The following is a 19256-nucleotide window of genomic DNA, read 5'->3' as shown; positions in this document are numbered from 1 at the left end:
GAGACATTTCCGGCACCCCTACACACCTAAAAATGGGCAATCTAAAACTTATGTGATCTTGAATTTATTTACTTTGTGGTCATTGCTGGCTAAACCAGCATTTGCTACCAATCCTCAATTGAAAAAGTGGCAGTGACCCACTTGAACCACTTGTGGACCAGATTATCCACTAGGGAGGGAATTCTAGGATTTTACTCCAGCAACAGTGAAAGAACAGTGATAAAGTTCCCAAGTTGACATGGTGTGTTGCTTGGAAGAGAACTTGTAGGTGGTGGTGTTTCCATGCATCTGCTGTTCTTGTTCTTTTAGGTGTTAGAGGTGGTGGATATGGAACGTGCTGTCAAAGGAGCTTTGGTGAGCTTCTGCAGTGCATCTTGTAGATGGTGCAAACTGCTGCCACTATGTGTCGATGATGGAAGGAGTGAATATTTAATGATGAGGTGCCAGTCAAGTGGGTTGCTTTGTCCTGGATGGTGTTGAACTTCTTGAGTGTTTTTGGACCTGCACTCATCCAGGCAGGTGGAAAGTATTCCATCACACTCCTTACCTGTGCCTTGTAGATGATGAACAGATTTTGGAGAGCCAGGAAGTGAGTTACTCGCTGTAGAATTCCCAGTCTGTAACTTGCTCTTGCAGCTACAGTGTGTATATGGTTAGTCCAGTTCAGTTTCTGGTCAATAGTAATCCCTGGAATGTTGATAATAGGGGATTCAGCCATGATAATGCTATTGAATTCAAGGGAAGGTTCTGAGATGCTCTCTTGTTGGAGATGGTCATTGTCTTATTTGTGTGATACAAATGTTACTTCACTTATCAGCGTAAGATTGAAAGCTGTTTACATCTTGCTACAAATAGAAATGAACTGCTTCCTTATCTTTGGAGTAACAAATAGTACTGAACATTATGTGTTCATCAGTGAACATCCCCACTTCTTATCTTATGATGGAGGGAAGGTTATTGATGAAGAAGTTGAAGATAGTTAGGTCTAGGACAGTACCCTGAGGAATTCTTGCAGCGATACATTGGGACTGAGATGATTGACCTCCAACAACCACAGCCATCTTCCTTAATGCTGGGTACAACTCCAACCATTGGAATATACCACATTTCAAACTCATAGGACATCTCAAATTATTTAAAAACAGCGTGGTCATTTTGTAGGAACAAAGATGCAGCAATATATTTGTACTACATATTAGTTGCATCATGATGTTATCTGCAATTTTGATTGTTGCATTATAAAAAGCCATAAAAACATGATGTAGATGGGTGCCAGAAATTAGAAGTTATGGTTATGAGGAATCGTTTAAAAAGCAGAAATTAGCGCAGGGAAGATTAAGAGAATTATTTTTAATTATGAAAAATTTGATTGAGTGAGTAGAGAATGAGTATTGCCTCTAGTCAAGGAATTCAAGCATTCAAGAATTTAAAGAAGTGAGAGCATTGGTTGGGAGAAATTTCTTTACACAGGGCATCGTTGCAACATGGAATGTTTAACCATATGGAATAATTAGAGAGCTCATTGCATCTGTCAAGGGAAAAGTCTGTTTAATATTTTAAACTGGGGATATTTAGGTCTATGAGTAGGAAGCAAAGTAGTAGGATTAGTCTAGCAAAGAGCTGGCATTGAATGTTGGGGAAATTGACGTCAGTTCAAACAACAAAGGAGCTTGACAGTGCTTAATGGTTTATCCGTTAATTCGAGAAGTCTAATGAACAAAGCAGTTGAACTAAGGGCACAAATAGACACTTCGGAGTATAATACCAAAGCAATGACTCAAAGAAGAACAGGAATGAGAACTCAATATTCCTGGTAACAAACTTTTCAGACATGATAGAGTGAGGGGTAATAAGGGAAGATGGTGGTATATTGGTTAAAGAAACAATTACACCTGTGTGAGGAGGGGAAAAAAATCAGACAAGAAGGAACAAAAAGACATTTTTTTTTGAGTATACTATAGCCACCAATCAGAGAGATAGAAGAGCAAATATATACGCAAATAGTTGAGAATTCCAAAAGAGTTACAGTAATGGGAGAAGAGTTCAGCTACCCTAATGTTAACTGACATAAAATCAATGCAGAGGGTGCAGAATTCTTAAAATGTTTGCAGGAGATTTTTTAGCTCATATAACACCAACAAGGATAGTTCTGAATTTATAATTAGGAAATTAATTTGGGTAGGTAGGATACATTTCAGTGGAAGTGCCTTTAGTGTAGTTATAGAAAATAACAAAATTAGATCAGGGGTAAAGTTCGCAGTTGAGGAAATGCCAATTTTAGTAAGCTGAGATGTGATTTAGCAAAAATGGACTGGAAACAGACACTTGAAGTGAAATCAGTAGCAGAATAATGGGAAGCAGTCGAAGTAGAGATGATGAGAGCTCAAAACAAATATGTTCCCACAAAGAAAATGAGTGAGGTTACCAACTCTAGAGCCCTTTTAATGTTAAGGAGCTTACAGGATAGGGTTTTAAAAAAAAGGGAGCTTACCAAACAAGCACTTTGCTGTTGTTTCCTGTTGGGTGGCACGGTGGCACCACGGTTGGTACTGCTGTCTTAGTGCCAGGAACCCAGGTTTGATTCCAGCCTTGTGTGACTGTGCGGAGTTTGCACATTTCCCCATGTCTGTGCAGGTTTACTCTGAGTCCTCCAGTTTCCTCCCACAGTCCAAAAATGTGCTGGTTAGGTGGATAGACCATGCTAAATTGCACTTTGGTGTCCAAAGATGTGTAGTTTAGCAAAGACTATTGAGAGTGAAACAATTGGTTGGCAAGAATTGAACTCTTGTTGAACATTTACTTTTAACTTAGCTGAAGCCTTTTTTTAATAAATTATAGTGAATTCTATTGTCAAAGCTAAATTAAAAATTGTTTATCCCAAAAATATGTAAATTGGAGGAAAAGTTACACAAATATTTAAAGAAAGAAGAAATGTGGCCTTGTATGGTTTAGTTTTTAGAACTTTTCTGAATCTGAAAGTTAATTTGAAAGAAATCACTAGAGATGATTGGTCTTTTTTTATTCTCTAGTAGTAGCACCCATATTATGTTGCATCCCCAGAGCGCCCCTCCCCAACCAATGAGTGATGGTGCAGATTGGGTTCTTTAATTAGTGATGTATCTAGAATATTAAACAATCTAAATTATTCTGGTAGCCTAATGGGACATTTTAGAGAGTAAACAAATAATGCTGTAAGAAAATAGACTCTTGCAATTAATTACTCTTGGCAGAAATTTACAGCAAAAATTTTCACACAACAGATCTATAGATTTTCCTACCATTAAAATTAGTAATAGAAAATTGCAAGCTTGGGAGTGTGTAATTTCCTGAAAAGTATGCATCAGGAGTGCCAAAATAGAAAATCTCATCTCATATCTTTGTGCTTTGTGATTAACTTGAAAATAGATCAGAATTGGCTTGTGATTATATTATCCAGTTTAAGTAAAATTAGGTGATAATCTTATTGATGTGAATGGTCTACACTTGTCCACAGGATTAAAAGGTGGATTCTAAGCTGTAACCTACAATCCATTTGATATTAACCTTCCAGGATACCTATCATATGATCTCCCATTATAGCATTCAGCTGTTTCAGCAGAACTCCCTGCATAAAGAAATACTTCCTGATTTTTACCCTAAGTTTGGCTTGCATAGTCCTGAATCTGTGCCCACTTATACTCTGCTAATGACATATATGAAAGTATACATCATGATATGTCAAGGAAGGCCATTAACAGTACCGTATGGTAGGTAATTGCATAAATTTAAATCTCATGGGATCCACAATGAGGTAGCCAATTGAATACAAAATTGCCTTGATAACAGATGACACAGGGTGGTTGTAGAGGGTTGTTTTTCAAACTGGAGATCTGTGTCCAGCAGTTTGCCTCAGGGATTGGTGTTGGGTCCACTGTTATTTGGATGAGAATTTAGAAGGCAGGGTTAGTAAGTTTGCAGAGGACATCAAGATTGGTGGAATAGTGGATAGTGAAGAAGGTTATTTGGGATTGCAACGAGATCTTGATCAATTGGGCCAGTGGACTTACGAATGGCAGATGGAGTTTAGGTAAATGCGAAGTAATGCATTTCGGTAGATTGAACCAGGGCAGGTCTTATTTAGTTAACGGTAGGACGCTGGAGAAAGTTCTAGAACAAAGAGATCTAGGGGTTTAGGTTCATAGCTCCTTGAAAGTGGAGTCACAGATGGGCAAGATAGTGAAGAAGACATTCAGCATGCTTGGTTTCATTGATCAGAACATTGAATACAGGAGTTGGGACATCTTGTTGAAGTTGTACAAGACATTGGAAAGGTTGCACTTGGAATACTGTGTACAATTCTGGTCACCCTGTTATAGAAAGGGTATTATTAAACTAGAAAGAATACAGAAAAGATCTACTAGGATGCTCCCAAGGCTTGATGGTTTGAGTTATAAGGAGAGGCTTTATAGACTGGAATTTTTTTTCCCTGGCACGTAGGAGGCTTAGGGATGATCTTATAGAGATCCATAAAATAATGGGGGGCGTAGATAGTCAACATCTTTTCCCAAAGGTAGAGGAGTCTAAAACTAGAGGGCATAGGTTTAAAGTGAGAGGGGAGAGATATAAAAGGGCCAGAGGGGCAATTCTTTCACACAAACGGTGATGGGTCTTTGGAACGAGCTGCCAGAGTAGCAGTAGAGGCGGGTACAATTTTGTCTTTTAAAAAGCATTTAGACAGTTATACAGATAAGATTGTTATCGAGGGATATGGGCCAAACACGGGCAATTAGGACGAGCTTCATGGTAAAAAATGAGCGGCATGGACAAATTGGGCCGTAGGGCCTGTTTCCATGCTGTAAACTTCTATGCTCACAAACAGCAGGACTCATGCGGGTGGGTAGGAGAAGAGACACAATAAAATCCATTTATATTGTAATGTACAATTTCAGATCCCTACATGATACTTGCCTGTCATACAGAAGATCATTTAGCTTTGTGAATGGGTCTTGATATAATAAAAATACACATAGTTGCTTTTATCAGAATGTTGGTAATGTGCCTGATGCCATCAGTCACTCTTATTAATACGAAACAAGCTTAGTGTAGGCATTCCCTGTTCGCAGTCTGATTTATATAATCATATTTGTTAGGTTAGAACTAAAACAGCAATATTTTCTTTAACAGAGCGCCTGGTGAAAATGTCTTTGGAAGATCTCCGAGAATTCCTTCAGGAAATTATGTCAAAAAACTTTCATTATGATGATGATGCTGTCATTGAACAACTGGAAAAGTCCATGGTTGAGCTCAGAAAACTGAAGCTAGAACTTCCTCCACCAGGTATGTAACAATTCTACAGCAAGCCAGATCAACTCAACTTCTAACATTCATCTCCGTTTTAAGTTTCAAACAACAATCTTTTTTCAATAAATCATATATTTTGTTTCAATTATTTTAAATAACTCCACTCTTTGCTACTTTCCTTCCACTGACTTTTTTTTCTGTCCATATCTTCCTTTTGGCCCCACTATACTGTACATCACTCCCTAGCTGGAGAGCATTGTTAACATTCTGAACTACAAGCTTTTGGCTGGGTGATGAATTTCAGGCAGTGTTCCTTTCCGAACACTGGTAGCTTACATCTCCCCAGAGGGTAGCCAAGATGGAGATGACAGTATTTGCAATGGGGGATATTGACCTGTTCCACCCCTATTTTGCCATGGTTTACAAAAGAAGCCTGTTTTCTGCCTCTACTTTGAGATAAGTCCAGAAAGTTATAATGGAAATGCAGCTAGACAGTTGACATAAGGTCAGAAGGGGTAAGAATCTCACTATGAATAGATATACTAAAATGTACACTTGATGATTAATATGGATTTAGACGATGTGAACGTGAGTAGTCAGTTGCAAAATCATCTATCAACTATGCAAAAAATGGCTGCTAAAACCAGTACTAGCAATGTAGGGAATCCATGTGCAGATATACAGAATAATAGCCTCAACTTCATTGTAAATTACATGCACACACTCTGCCCATTTATTTGCCAATATTAATGAATACTGTATCAAATTTGCAAATTAAAGCAGCTTTGCAGTTGAGGTTTCCATCCCCTCATTCCACTTTCTGTTTTCATGCTGCTGACCTCTGTTTTCAGATGCATATCAGGCAACTGTGAAATTAATTTCTCACCAGGGCCTCTAAACTTTGGGGTTTATCGAAAAATTATTAGTTAGGGTCTCTGGTTCATTATAACTATAAGTTGCTTTCAGGTTATATTGCAAAAGCTAAGGTGGCTCGGTGAAAGTTTGATTGCTGTTTTTGGATCATATTATGTACTTTAGTACATTTTTCCATGAAAACTATAAATAAGTGGCTTTTAACATAAATGTCATCATCTGTAAAATATAGTATCTGCATTGGAAGATCCCTTGAAATTCAATTTCACTAGCCCTGCCTTAATGCACTGTGCAGTCAAACAGACGTTTTTTCCTTAATTTCAATATGTTTTTAACTAATAATTTAATGTCCAACTAAAGTGGAAAAAATACACTTTTTTAATGTCCCTATGATTTTACTCCCGGGTTGCACACTAGTCAATTTCACTAGCAGGATATTACGGTCTGGCTAACAGTGCACCCCAACAGATTTATTTCGTAGCAAACGCCACTAGCTTTCGGGGCTCTGCCCCTTCGTCAGGTGAGTGGGGAGTTCTGATCACAAGCAGAGTATATAAAAACACACAGTCAGTTTACAGAATACTGATTAGAATGCGAGTCTTTACAGCTAATCAAGTCTTAAAAGTGCCGACAATGTGAGTGGAGATAGCATTAAGAATAGGTTAAAGAGATGTGTATTGTCTCCAGACACGACAGTAAGTGAAATGTTGTAAGCTCAGGCAAGTCATGGGGATTACAAATAGTGTGATATGTACCCAAGATCCTGGTTGAGGCTGCCCTCACGTGTGCAGAACTTGGCTATCAGTCTTTGCTCAGCGACTCTGCGCTGTTGTGTGTCGCGAAGGCTGCCTTGGAGAACGCTTACCCAAAGATTAGAGGCTGAATGCCTGTGACTGCTGAAGTGTTCACCAACAGGAAGAGAACAGTATTGCCTGGTGATTGTAGCATCTGCACGGCCAACGTTGTCTACCTGATACGCTGCAGGAAAGGATGTCCCGAGGTGTGGTATGTTGGGGAGACCATGCAGACGCTACAACAACAGATGAATGAACACCGCTCAACAATCACCAGACAAGACTGTTCTCTTCCTGTTGGCGAACACTTCAGCAGTCATGGGCATTCGGCCTCTGATCTTTGGGTAAGCATTCTCCAGGACGGCCTTCACAACACACGACAGCGCAGAGTCACTGAGCAGAGACTGATAGCCAAGCTCTGCATACATGAGGACAGCCTCAACCGGGATCTTGAGTTCATATCAGACTATTTGTAACTCCCATGACTTGCCTGGACTTGCAACATCTCACTTACTGTCCTGTCTAGAGACAATACACATCCCTTTAACATATGCTTAATGCTATCTCCACTCAAATTGTCTGTGCCTTTAAGACTTGATTAGCTGTGAAGACTCAGATTCTAATAGGTATTCTGTAAACTGTGTGTCTTTATACGCCCTGTTTGTGACCAGAACTCCCCACTCACCTGACGAAGGGGCAGAGCCCCAAAAACTAGTGACGTTTGCTACCAAATAAACCTGTGAGATTTCTTATTGTGGGTCAACCCACAGCATGTGGACTGCAGCGATTTAAGAAGAGAGCTCACCTCACCACCACTTTCTCATGGGCAATAAATGCTGGCCAGCCAGTGATGTCCATGTCCCATGAATGAATAAAAGAAAAAAAACTTTCTCAATGGTGAAAAGCAAAAGGGGTGGAGCTCCAAAGAGAATTGGGGATTCAGCTACATAGATCATTAAATGTCAAGGACAGGCACAAATGAAAAATCAAAAAGGAGAATGGAATGTTGGCCTTTTTATCTAATGCATTAGAATGTGGGATCTTATGCAAAGCCCTGCTTAGACCACACCTGAAATATTATGTTAACTTCTGGACCCCAAACCTTAGGAAGGACATATTGGTATAGGAGGGAGTGTAGGTAGATTTACCAGACTGTTACCTGGATTCCGAAGATTAAATTTCTAGGAGAGATTACACAAACCTTTGGAGAGTCTCAGATGAGAACATAGAGCCTTGAAATTAGAGTCAGACCTATCAGGAGTGAAATTAGGAAATATTTCTACATACAAAAACCAGGACATAATCTGTGCGACAGGGGTCACATGTATGGTTTGGAGAACTAATTTGTGGAGGAGGTCTGAAAACATTAAGAACTGGCCAGCATCAGGCCTATCTTGGAACTTAGGACACCAAGGGTGGAAAACCCTTTACTTACAGTTTTGTTTGCACTTCAGCTCCATGCTCCTGATCTATGGGCAGAAGCGGGTTGGGAAAGGAGGAGGACCTCCTTGTGAACCTGCACCTAGGCCTGGCTAAACTTGCCATTATAGGTCCAGGCAATCAAGGGTTCCTTAGAGAGGGAACATGCGGTGTCTACGAACACCATAGAGGCCTTCTGTCCTGAGGTGGATTACCAACCCTTTTAATTATTTTTAGGTTTAATGTTTTTAAGTTTAATTTGTGATTTATTTTTGTTTAAGGCAGTTCCCTAAGAGGCTGCCCGTTTTATTTTATCCTTCAGGTAATATGATTTAGCTCAATTGATTCGACTCAAAAGAGTTGGAACTTAGGACACCGAGGGTGGAAAATCCTTCCCTGAGAGCTGCCAGCCAATCAGGATGCGGCTATTCTCCATTGCCAATAGCACTATGGGGAGTCGTGACTCCTGCTGGTAATGCTATAAGTGCTTCACCTGAGTTCGTAGGTGAGTGAATGAGGTAGGATGGTGGTCGTGGGGAGGGGTTTAATTTAAAGAAGAGTCGGAAACAAGGGCAAGGGTGTTGCATCCCTGCTGTTGGGTTCCTCGATCAGGCACTGATTGCTTGTGAATGAAGAACTCCCTTCACCCCCATGCCATCCCTCAGGATACAGGTAAACCCGAAGGTACTGGGCAGCCTTTGGGGAAGACACAGGAGAACCATACAGCTTCCTTTTAATTCCTAAAACACCACTAAATGACAGTGAGCAATTGGTGCCAAGTGGCACATTATTAAGTCTAATTGACATCTCACCACAAACAGGTGAGCTGTGTACATCAGCCCCTTTGACTTAGCCACAGGAAGTTTTCCAATTGCCTGCAGACTGATGTGCAGCACGGTGGCACACTGGGTAGCACTGCTGCCTCACAGTGCCAGAGACCCATGTTTAATTCCTGGCTTGGGTCACTGTCTGTGCGGAGTCTGCACGTTCTTCCCATGTCTGTGAGGGTTTCCTCCAGGTGCTCCAATTTCCTCCCACAGCCTGAAAAACTGATTAGGTGCATTGGCCATGCTAAATTCTCCTTCAGTGTACCCAAACAGGCGCCAGAATGTGGCGACTAGAGGATTTTCACAGCAACTTCATTTCAATGTTGACTCAAGCCTACTTGTGACACTAGTAAATTTTTTAAAAGCCTCCTGGCTGCTGTGTTTCTCACCATAATGGGTTGGATTAAATTACACCAAACAGTGGTAGAAGCTTGAAACAGTCTTCCACAAATAGCAGTTAAATGCTGGGTGAATTCTTAATTTTAAATTTAAGGTTGTTAGATTCCTGTTGACCAGAGGTATTAAGGGGAATGAGGAAGAGGCAGGTATCTGAAGTTAGGTCACAGGTCAGCCATGATCTCACTGAATGCAGTAAAAAGTCTGACAACACCAGGTTTTAGTCCAACCGATTTATTTGATAGTAAACGCACAAGCTTTCGAGGTTTCCCTCTTCGTCAGGTGAATGGAGAGTTCTGGCCTCGGACAGAGCATATAAAGCACAGACAGTTTAGAGATTACTGATTAGAATGCGAATCTTTACACCTAACCTGCTGTTCAAGTCCTAAAGTGGCTGACAATGTGAGTGGAAGGAGCACTGATCACAGGTTAAAGAGATGTGTATTGTCTCCAGACAACACAGTGAGTGAGGTTTTGCAAACCCAGGCAAGTCACGGGGGTTACAGATAGTGCGACATGAACCCAAGATCCCTGTTGAGACCGTCCTCATGTGTGTGGAACTTGGCTATCACTGAATGCGTCAGCTAAATTATCCACACCATTCTTTCTATTACATTTTTGGATTGCACAGTTTATTTAAGTGTGTGGCCCCTTGCATTTTTTTGTGCAGACTTGCATGCACCATTTAAAGAGGCCAACTTGTGTGCAGGCTGCTTGGGGAACTTTCAGTTGCTGAACACACCTGAGAAGGAACAGTGCACCATATGTCTGTAAGCTTACTGACTTCTAGGTTTCTGCTACCGCCTTGTGGTCACTTTCAGATGTTGCATGTAAAATGTTACAAATCAAGCCTCAACTTTCTGTTTCTGACTTCCCTATCTGTGTTATAAAACATTCACAGACCCCTTGTAAAACATCACAGGTGGAAGGGGTTAATAATCCATGTAGAATTTCAATCAGAAATAATAATCAACCTGAAATAAATAACTTTCGCAAGAACAGTCAAACCTCAGCAGCCTTTGTCTTTCCCTCCCCATCTAGTCACCTCTCTTCATTCATCACATGCACGTGCCTCAAGTTAACTGTTTGTATCGTTCAGACCAGTCTTCTCCTGCTCTTTCAGACTCACCAATCAGAATCTGAATTTGCTTTGCATTGCCTGCTGATTTTGAGCTTATCAGTAAATGCAGAGTAATTAGACTCTGATTGGATGCCCAGTGCACAGGCCGGAAGGGGGCCCAGTGCCCAGGCAGGGTGTTTTTCATTATAAACCTATCTCTGCCCCCAGTACTTTACTGGAGCACTGAGCTTGACTCTTGTGTGCAAATCCTTGGGCGGTGTTTAATGTTGGCGACTGGGAACCACATCCCATCATCGTTGGTATTAACCCAGCAGCCAACAAGGAGATCACCATGCAGGGACCACGCCAGGAAACCTATGTGGGATTAGTTGTGAGCTCCCAGTGAGGTCCCTCATGAAAATGCACTCAGTGCCTGATCAAGGCACTCAGTATCAGGAAGGAGAACCTGCTGAGAGCCACCCCTTTCCCTTGATGTTGCCCTCCCCGCAATGCCCACACACCGTCATGTGCCTGGGATCCAGTGACGATAAACCTCAGATGGGTGTCATACTGGCAGCAGCTAGTGCCTCCCTAATGTTGTTTCCATCCAATGGAGGGGTATTGACCGCTGGTTGGAGAGCTGATGCTGGGTGGAGAGCCGACACTGGTTGGAGAGCCCTGTGTCACCTCTTTTAGGGAAGACCTGCCCTCAGCCACCAGACAGAGGCTGGCAGCTTTACTGAATGGAAACATCACCTCTGGCAGTCAGGATTGACATTCTGTGAGGATTCTCTGCAGCTGCAGCCAGTGACATCAAAGAGCAGGATTGGATTAGTGGTCCAAAGTGAAATTTGAAGAACGAAGTTCTACTTAACAACAGTGCCCAGGACATTGCTATCCCATTGCAGGAAATTCCAAGGCAACAATAGATGTCAATTCACCACTGATTTACAGGAATAATATGTGAACTAACAGCAGAAATGCCACAAATCAAGAGTATGAAAGTAAAGTTTATTTATTAGTCACAAGTAAGACATACATTAACACTACAATGAAGTTACTGCGAAATTCCCCTAGTCACCACACTCCAGTGCATCTAATCAGCATGTCTTTCAGATTGTGGGAGGAAACCCATGTAGACATGGGGAGAACGTGCAAACTTCACACAAACAGTGACCCAAGTCAGGAATCAAACTTGGGACCCTGGCGCTGTGACACCAATCGCTGAATGTAAACATGCATGTGCAGCAGGCAGTAAAGAAGGCAAATGGTATGTTGGTTTTCATAGAACAGTAACATCCTCACAGTGCGGGACGAGGCCATTTGGTCCAGCGAGTCTGCACCAACAACAATCCTACCCAGGCCCTATCCTCACAACCCCATGCGTTTACTCTGTTAATCCCCCTGACACTGAGGGGCAGTTTAGCATAACCAATCAACCTAATCCGCACATCTTTGGCGTGTGGGAAGTAACCGGAGCACCTGGAGGAAACCCATGTAGACATGGGGAGAATGTTCAAACTCCACACAGGTAATGACCCAAGGGTGGAATTGAACCCAGGTCTCTGGCGCTGTGAGACATCAGTGCTAACCGCTCATAGCAAGAGGATCGAGTACAAGAGCTGCAATGTCTTGCTACAATTACACAGGGCCTTGGTGAGGCCATATCTGGAATACTGTGTGCAGTTTGGTCTCCTTATCTGAGGAAGGATATATCGAGGGAGAAAGTTTACCAGACTGATCCATGGTTGGTGGAACTGATGTATGAGGAGAGATTAAGTCGCTTAAGATTGTGTTCATTGGAGTTTAGAAGAATGAGGGAAAATTGCATAAAAACCTATAAAATTCAAACAGGATTAGACAGGATAGCTGCAGGAAGGATGTTCCCGATGGTGGGGCATCCAGAACCAGCGGCCCTAGTCGAAGGATATGGGGTAAACCTTTTAGAATTGAAATGAGGAGAAATTCCTTTATCTAGCAAGTGGTAAGCCTGAGGAATTCACTACTACAGAAAGTGGTTCAGGCCGAAACATGGTATGTTTTAAGAAAGAGTTAGATATAGCTTTTGAGGCAAAGGGAGTTAAAGGATATGAGGGGGAAGGCGGGATCAGGTGTGGACTCGGATGATCAGCATCAGTGCCCTTTTTACTCTGAAACAGTTGATGCTCTGTTGGGAGAGGACATTCGTTCATGCACTAGTCAACAAAATGTTGTGCAGCCTCTTTAATAAGTGTTGACAGGCATTTCAAGTAACTGTCAGCTATTTAACGACAGCTGTTGCTCTCACTGGTTTCAATTCTCCTAAGTGACATCTTGTGCTAAAATATGAGATAAACTGGCATTGCAGCCTGGCCATCTTTAGTGCCTAAGTATTTGTTGTAAATCATCCCCATAAAGTCCAAACAATTAGCTAATAAAAATGTTGGGCCTCTTGAGGCCAAAAGTGAAATCTTCAGAGGATATATCTATAAGTATTAAATAAATAATTTGTGCCTGTCTTCACAAAGGAAGCAGACAATGTGAAAGGTGCACTTAAAGAGGAGAGAGAAGCTATGGATGAGAAGTCACAGATTGAGACATATTAAAAGGATTAACATTTCTAAAAGTTATGAAGTCACCTGGTTTTAATAAAGTACATTATGAATTACTGAAAGAGGCAAAACTAGAAATAGCAGAGAATTATTCAATCATTATTGGGTGCAGAAGTAGTGTTGAAGGACTGTAGGGTTGTGAATGTTATATACTAAATCCCCACTTAAAGTTGTTTCACTTTAATGTGGGTTGCCATGGACTTTCCCTCCTGTGGCCTGTCTGCTCACTTGACCTTTCCAGCAATGTTTCCCCCTCTCTCTTAGACTGTCTTCTTCCCCTGCCTCTCCTACACTCTCCCACCCTTGCCTCTTCCACGTTTGCTGATTCATACCCCTTGTCTCCCCTGTCCCCGCCTCTGCCTGCTCTTGCCTTTCCTCTAGGCCTCTTCTTGGTTCTCAAGGTCTTCTTCAGTGGCTACCAGCTTCGAGTTCACTCTGATTTCACTCTGGGCTTCTCTCCTGAACTTGCATTTAAATCCTGGGCTCCATCTAGTGACAGAAGTTAGTTGGTGCAGGTACAGCTGAAGTCCAAGGAATATCTGCACTGACCAACTTCTTCCACAAGATGGAGCGTAGTCAAACTAAAAATATCCTACTGAACTGAGTACCATAATTTTTTTCCATATAATTTAGTTGTATGTTTTTATATCAGGATGTATTTTAATTTGTAAGTTATTTTAGTTTAGAATGAACAGTATTACATGTATGGTACAAGACCTTATGAAATTAGTGCTGAGTTTAAACTCAGCATGGGGCAATATCAAGAGGATGGAGCTTGATGGGGCAGGACTTCTGGGGGGTGAACAGTGGAAGTGGGGTATCCCACTGCCACTCTGCAGTTGGGATTGGTGGAGGAGGGAGGGAGACCAGTGATTGGGGCTGGCCATCTGGATGGGCACAGGTTTAAAGTCCAACAGGTTTATTTGATGGCAAACGCCACTAGCTTTCGGAGCGCTGCTCCTTCGTCAGGTGAGTGGGAGATCTCCACATCTGGATGGGGGCAGGTGCAGCCTGCTGGACAGGATGTCAGGGCTGCACTGCAGGGAGGGATGGATTGGGGTGAGGGGTGGTCACTGCTGACCTGGATATGTCCAGGAGTACAGCAATTGGGCCCTTGGGGGGAGAGGCTATTGTCGGCAGACAGGGGCCACTGTGCATGCGCCAATCTCAGCGCTGATGGATCAGCACATGCACAGTGATCTGCTCAGCATTTTGCTGCCGGCCTTGCAGACAGCAGTAAGTGCCATCCACTGACTTCTGGAGTGAATTACACAAGCGGAATTTCACAGTAACTTCATTGCAGTGTTAATGTACGCCTTACTTGTCACTAATAAATAAACTTTTACTTCAGTGCACTCTGCAGTGCATAGTGTGTGGGAGCTTCATTTTTAACTCCTGCTGAAAAAAACAGCATGATTTACTCCAGTTTTTAGGCGAATGCAACACTTATTTATTTGGGAGAATCGTCCCCATTGTCTGTAGCTAGTATTGACAGCTGAATGGGATAGGCTGCTACAGGTCCTTTAATACCCAGACACTAGACTAACATAATAAACATCCCATCAGGAATAGTGGCACTGCTTTTATGAGGATAATGAATGCAAGTGGTTAACCTCTTGAGAATAGAGCTTCTACGCAGAATTGAAAACACAAATGACAGTGCATTGTTTTAGTGTTTGCCAAGAGTACTAGTGGTCAAGTGATTTTGTACTTCCATATAACTCTTCAATTCTCTTTTACCTTTGATATAGTAATGTTATTCCTCATAGTAAAGGAATGTTTGTTATGTTGATTGTTAGTCTAGCATCTGGGTATCAAGGGGCCTGCAGCAGTCAACCCCATTCTGCTGTCAAACTCTTGCATTCTCTGTAGAAACCAGTAATTCTGATTTCAAAAAAATCTGAAATTCCAGTTATTCACAAATAGAATGAAGCCACAAGATTCCACAATTTGAAACAGAAGAAATTTACTATGCAAGAGCACAGTAGAGCAAACATTAAATACCAGCTTAGATAACCTCTTATGCTTGAACATCCAGAATCAACATAAGTAAATCTGATTTCACAAGCAACCTGCGGTTCATTATTAACTATGTTACATGTTAAATGTCAGGTAAAATTAAGACAGGTTGTACAAATTGGCTCATCATATAAGTCATCAAATAGTGTCACAAAGTTCTTGAAAACTCTGTCTTTCTCACAAACAATTTCAGCTGCTTCAAGCCGCTAGCCTGATCACCAGCAGAGAGCAGCGCACAACCAACCTTAGTTCCAAGGATACAGTCTTCATCAAAAATGGCACACGATGCAGAATCTTCTCAACTTGGTCTGGTTGGCATAGATCCACCAATGTTGTCTTCAAGTTGATTGACCATGCTAAATTCACCCTAGTGTCAGGGATATTAGTATGATAAATATGAGGGGTTGTGGGAATAAGGCCTGGGTGGGATTATGGTCGGTGCAGACTCAATAGCCTCTTTCAACACTGTGGGGATTCTATGAAGTAACGTATTTTCAACTTCTGGACCTGGACTCTGTTTTCTTTAGCTTTCCTGTGCTACACTACTGGGCTCTCAATTACTACAGAGTTAAAGTTGATCAAAGTGCTTTTATTATAATTTTAACTAGATTCACTTTACCCAGAGGCTTTGCTTTCCAAATGTTGGTTTCAGTTTTCATTTCTATAGAAACTGAGAGTGCCAGTTTACTTTTTCAGGTTCCTTTTTCTGTTTCTTCTTTCAGATTCTGTTTTCAGTTAGTGTCTGGCTTTAAAATTACAAAATTTGAAAAGCACAGATTAAGTTGCAGTGCCAGCTAATGTCAATGTTGCTGCTGCTTGGTATTAAAATTTATTACAAATTAAAACAATTGCTTGAATTTCATTTTTCAGCAGCATCAATTTATGAAATTCAAGAAATGTCTCAACTTTTAATAAATTTTAATGGTCACAACCTGATCCTAAACTGTTGACTTCAATGCGGTTATTAGCATACTCTGCAAATTGTTTTTTTCAATTTATGACAAAGTATGGGACAGAAAATTCACAGCAGATGAGGCATCCCATCTATAGAATAGGATGCCCCGGCCTGTCACCTCCAGCACTGACCTCCCAATAGTTTATAGAGTCATGGGAATTTTCTTAATTAAAATGTAAATTGTAGATCAGGACTAGGGTAGTTTTTAAAGCACATGCCTAGGCCTAAAGGATGGAAGCGTAAACATTGATATGAACCAGTTGGACCAAAGGACCTTATTTCATCCTGTATGTAATATTTTAAAGTGGCACAACTTTACTGTTGTAGTGGTGTGTTTCCCCGCTCCCAGCTGGGCTCTAGAATTGTGGGTCTTGATTCACTGGGAGTACTTATGTGGATGAACCAGATCCCAATGAAGGTGAGAACACTGAAACTCAAAGTACTGGAAGCCACTGTCCGCAATCATATCTCTTTCTGTGCTGCTTCACAAGGCCTTGTGAAATCTCCCAGTAATTCAGGACCCCCCTCATATCTGGGACACTGCCTGACCTTAATTTCTCTCACACAAATTTGACACCCTGCCATCTAACCCCAATCTTTCCATTGCTGGGCATCATCCCCAGATGGGTCTTCTAACCATGCCTTAGGTGTGAGTCAACAAGCAGAGAGAAAAATGAAAACGTGCCCCTACCACCAAATTGGGGCAGCACAGTGGCACAGTGGTTAGCACTGCTGCCTTGCAGCAACAGTGACCCAGGTTTGATTCCCAGTTTGGGTCACTGTCTGTATAGAGTTTGAACATTCTCCCATGTTTGCATGGGTTTCCTCTGGGTACTCCAGTTTCCTCCCACTGTCCGAAAGACACGCTGGTTAGTCGCTTTGGCCACGCTATATTTTCCCTCAGTATACCTGAACAGGCACCAGAGTGTGGCGACTAGGGTATTTTCACAGTAATTTCATTGCAGTATTACTTGTGTCAATAATAATTAAACTTAAACTTAGCAGGACCTACATGTTCCCTGGTGTAATAATCCTACTGAGGCCAGTCCCCCATCAGCTACAGAGTTAAGTCAGTCCCAAGTCTTTTGACTGCCAGTCTGAATGGAATCAGCTGGTTTTAAACCCTCTTTTGCTTCTTCCCCATTGGGAGAGCCTCCACTCGCCTAATAGAGGAGTTCATATTCAGTGAGCCCCTCGAGGAGACCTATTGTTGATCCTCTGTAGCCATCAGAATATCCCTCCCTTCCTCAAGTCTTTTTCTTCCCACTGCACCCCTGCCACAGGGGGATCTTTACCTCCACTTAGTGACTGGCCTGCGGTTGATTGGAGGCAGAACTGGAACAGGGGTGTGAAGCGGATCAGACACCTTTGTTTTATAAGGGAGCATCTGTTGTGGTCGTCCCCATGGCTATTAATGAGCCCTCGACTGGCATGGGCTCCATACTCCATACTGAGATGGTCCAGATGTTTCCTGACAATTTTGCCCTGCATATGGATCTTATAAGACACAGGCCCCATTTCCTCCATTACGATCCAGGGACCCAACTGAGGCTGTTCTTGAAGGCCCTCACGTGGACAGGGTTACTGGTTTTGAACGTTCTTTCTGTCCTTGCAGAATCATGGTTGTTCTTCTGGTCCTCTTGTTAGGACTCCACCTTTCCCGTTTGGGAAAAAGTAAGCATAATCGTGTTGTAATTCCAAGGTTACAACCTGGTTGAGAGACAACCACACAGGTACCCCAGAGGAATGATACCATCCTCGGCACTGAGCTCGTCTTTCTTCATTCCGTAGTGTTTCATTTCATCTGAAGACTGTCTTCTGAGACCCCCATTTAATTTAGGCAGGAGTAAGCCCTTTTGTGTCCAGGTCTAGATTTTCCTCTCAGACACTACCAAGGTGCCCTAAAAACTGAGAGCAAATATGTGGGGTTATTTATAAAGGGCCTGCGTAAGATGCTTTGTGGAGAGTCAGTGCAAACTTGAATGGTCTCCTTGTGCATTTTTGGGATTCTATGAGGTCCTTAGTGTGTATGCAATAGACTTCTCTGTGCTATCTCTCCAGTGATGTGTAGTACCAACCAAACCCTGTAAGGAGGGGTCAAATGTTAAGCAAATGTCCTTTTTGGCATCAAAATGAGCCAATAAATGAGTGATAAAAGTTGATGATTAACAGTGTTGAAAGCTTCCAACTGCTGCACTTCACAAACCCACCTTTGATGTTTCCATAGTAGGATATGTAAGGGACCAACAAAGAAGCTAAATTAGGAATAAAATTCCCATAATAATTCACTAACCCCAGAAAGGATTTCAATTCTGTAGGGCTCCTTTGAGTTGGCGCCCCCTTAATTTTTTTCCATGCCTTTCTTGGAAGATTTTGGGGTACTTATTGATGGTTTCATACAGTGACCCTGAAGATGTCTACCCTGAAGATCTCCAAATCTTCAGTTGATGTGTTGGAGCCAATCTCTCCCCCTAAGGCTAGGTCCTTGTTCCCGTACAATAATGAGTGGAAGCTGAGCTGACTGCAGCTGTATGTCACTGGGTTGCCAAAGTGCCCTTTATTTGCAATGGTTTCCTAGTGTAGGTGGCCAGCTGACTTTTGTGTCTTCTAGGTTCAGGAGCTGAATACCAACCCAAAGGCCATCATAAACCTGCTCTCCGATATCGGAGACCGCAGCCTCCGTATCCACTTCCATTTTTAATAGGTGGCCATTTACTAATAACTCCATCATTATGGAGCAGCCTGATTTACCTGCAATGTCCCTGTTCCTGATTGTGGGCCTACGTGCAAGGAACAATCAGGTACTGGCTTTGATCTTTTTTCAAAATGGCACATGTTTTGACTATCCCTATTTTGCCTCCGGTGTGGTCTTCTCAGCACTTGCAATAGCCTGCCATCTGGCATCTACAACCTTTTGGAAAATGCTCTTTCAAAGTCTGAAGGCTGTCCCTGACCTTGCTTGACTCCTGGTGATGTGACTCGAGCTCCACCGCTGAAAGCGGTTCTGAGATATTTTATCAATACCATCACTCTCAGTTGAGG

The 19256-nt window shown here is 42.1% G+C and overlaps 1 protein-coding gene and 1 long non-coding RNA gene across 4 annotated transcripts in view; one reads left to right on the top strand and one right to left on the bottom strand.

Moving 5' to 3' along the window:
- Positions 1-19256, top strand: part of LOC145343827 (uncharacterized) — a 252433-nt gene that overhangs the window by 216691 nt on the left and 16486 nt on the right. For all 3 annotated transcript variants that reach the window (XM_080190224.1, XM_080190222.1, XM_080190223.1), the window contains one exon: positions 5164-5316. In XM_080190224.1, the coding sequence (XP_080046350.1) occupies positions 5164-5316 (153 nt within the window). The remainder of the gene's footprint in view (positions 1-5163; positions 5317-19256) is intronic.
- The window catches only part of LOC145343830 (uncharacterized), a 55974-nt gene that overhangs the window by 32310 nt on the left and 4408 nt on the right, over positions 1-19256 (bottom strand). The window lies entirely within an intron of this gene.

This window comes from Carcharhinus amblyrhynchos, chromosome 6 (genome assembly GCF_965287045.1).
Source record: "Carcharhinus amblyrhynchos chromosome 6, sCarAmb.v2.hapA, whole genome shotgun sequence".
NCBI classification, from domain to species: Eukaryota; Metazoa; Chordata; class Chondrichthyes; order Carcharhiniformes; family Carcharhinidae; genus Carcharhinus; species Carcharhinus amblyrhynchos.
The sequence above is the reverse complement of the archived record's forward strand: the minus strand, read 5'-3'. Positions and strand labels throughout refer to the sequence as shown.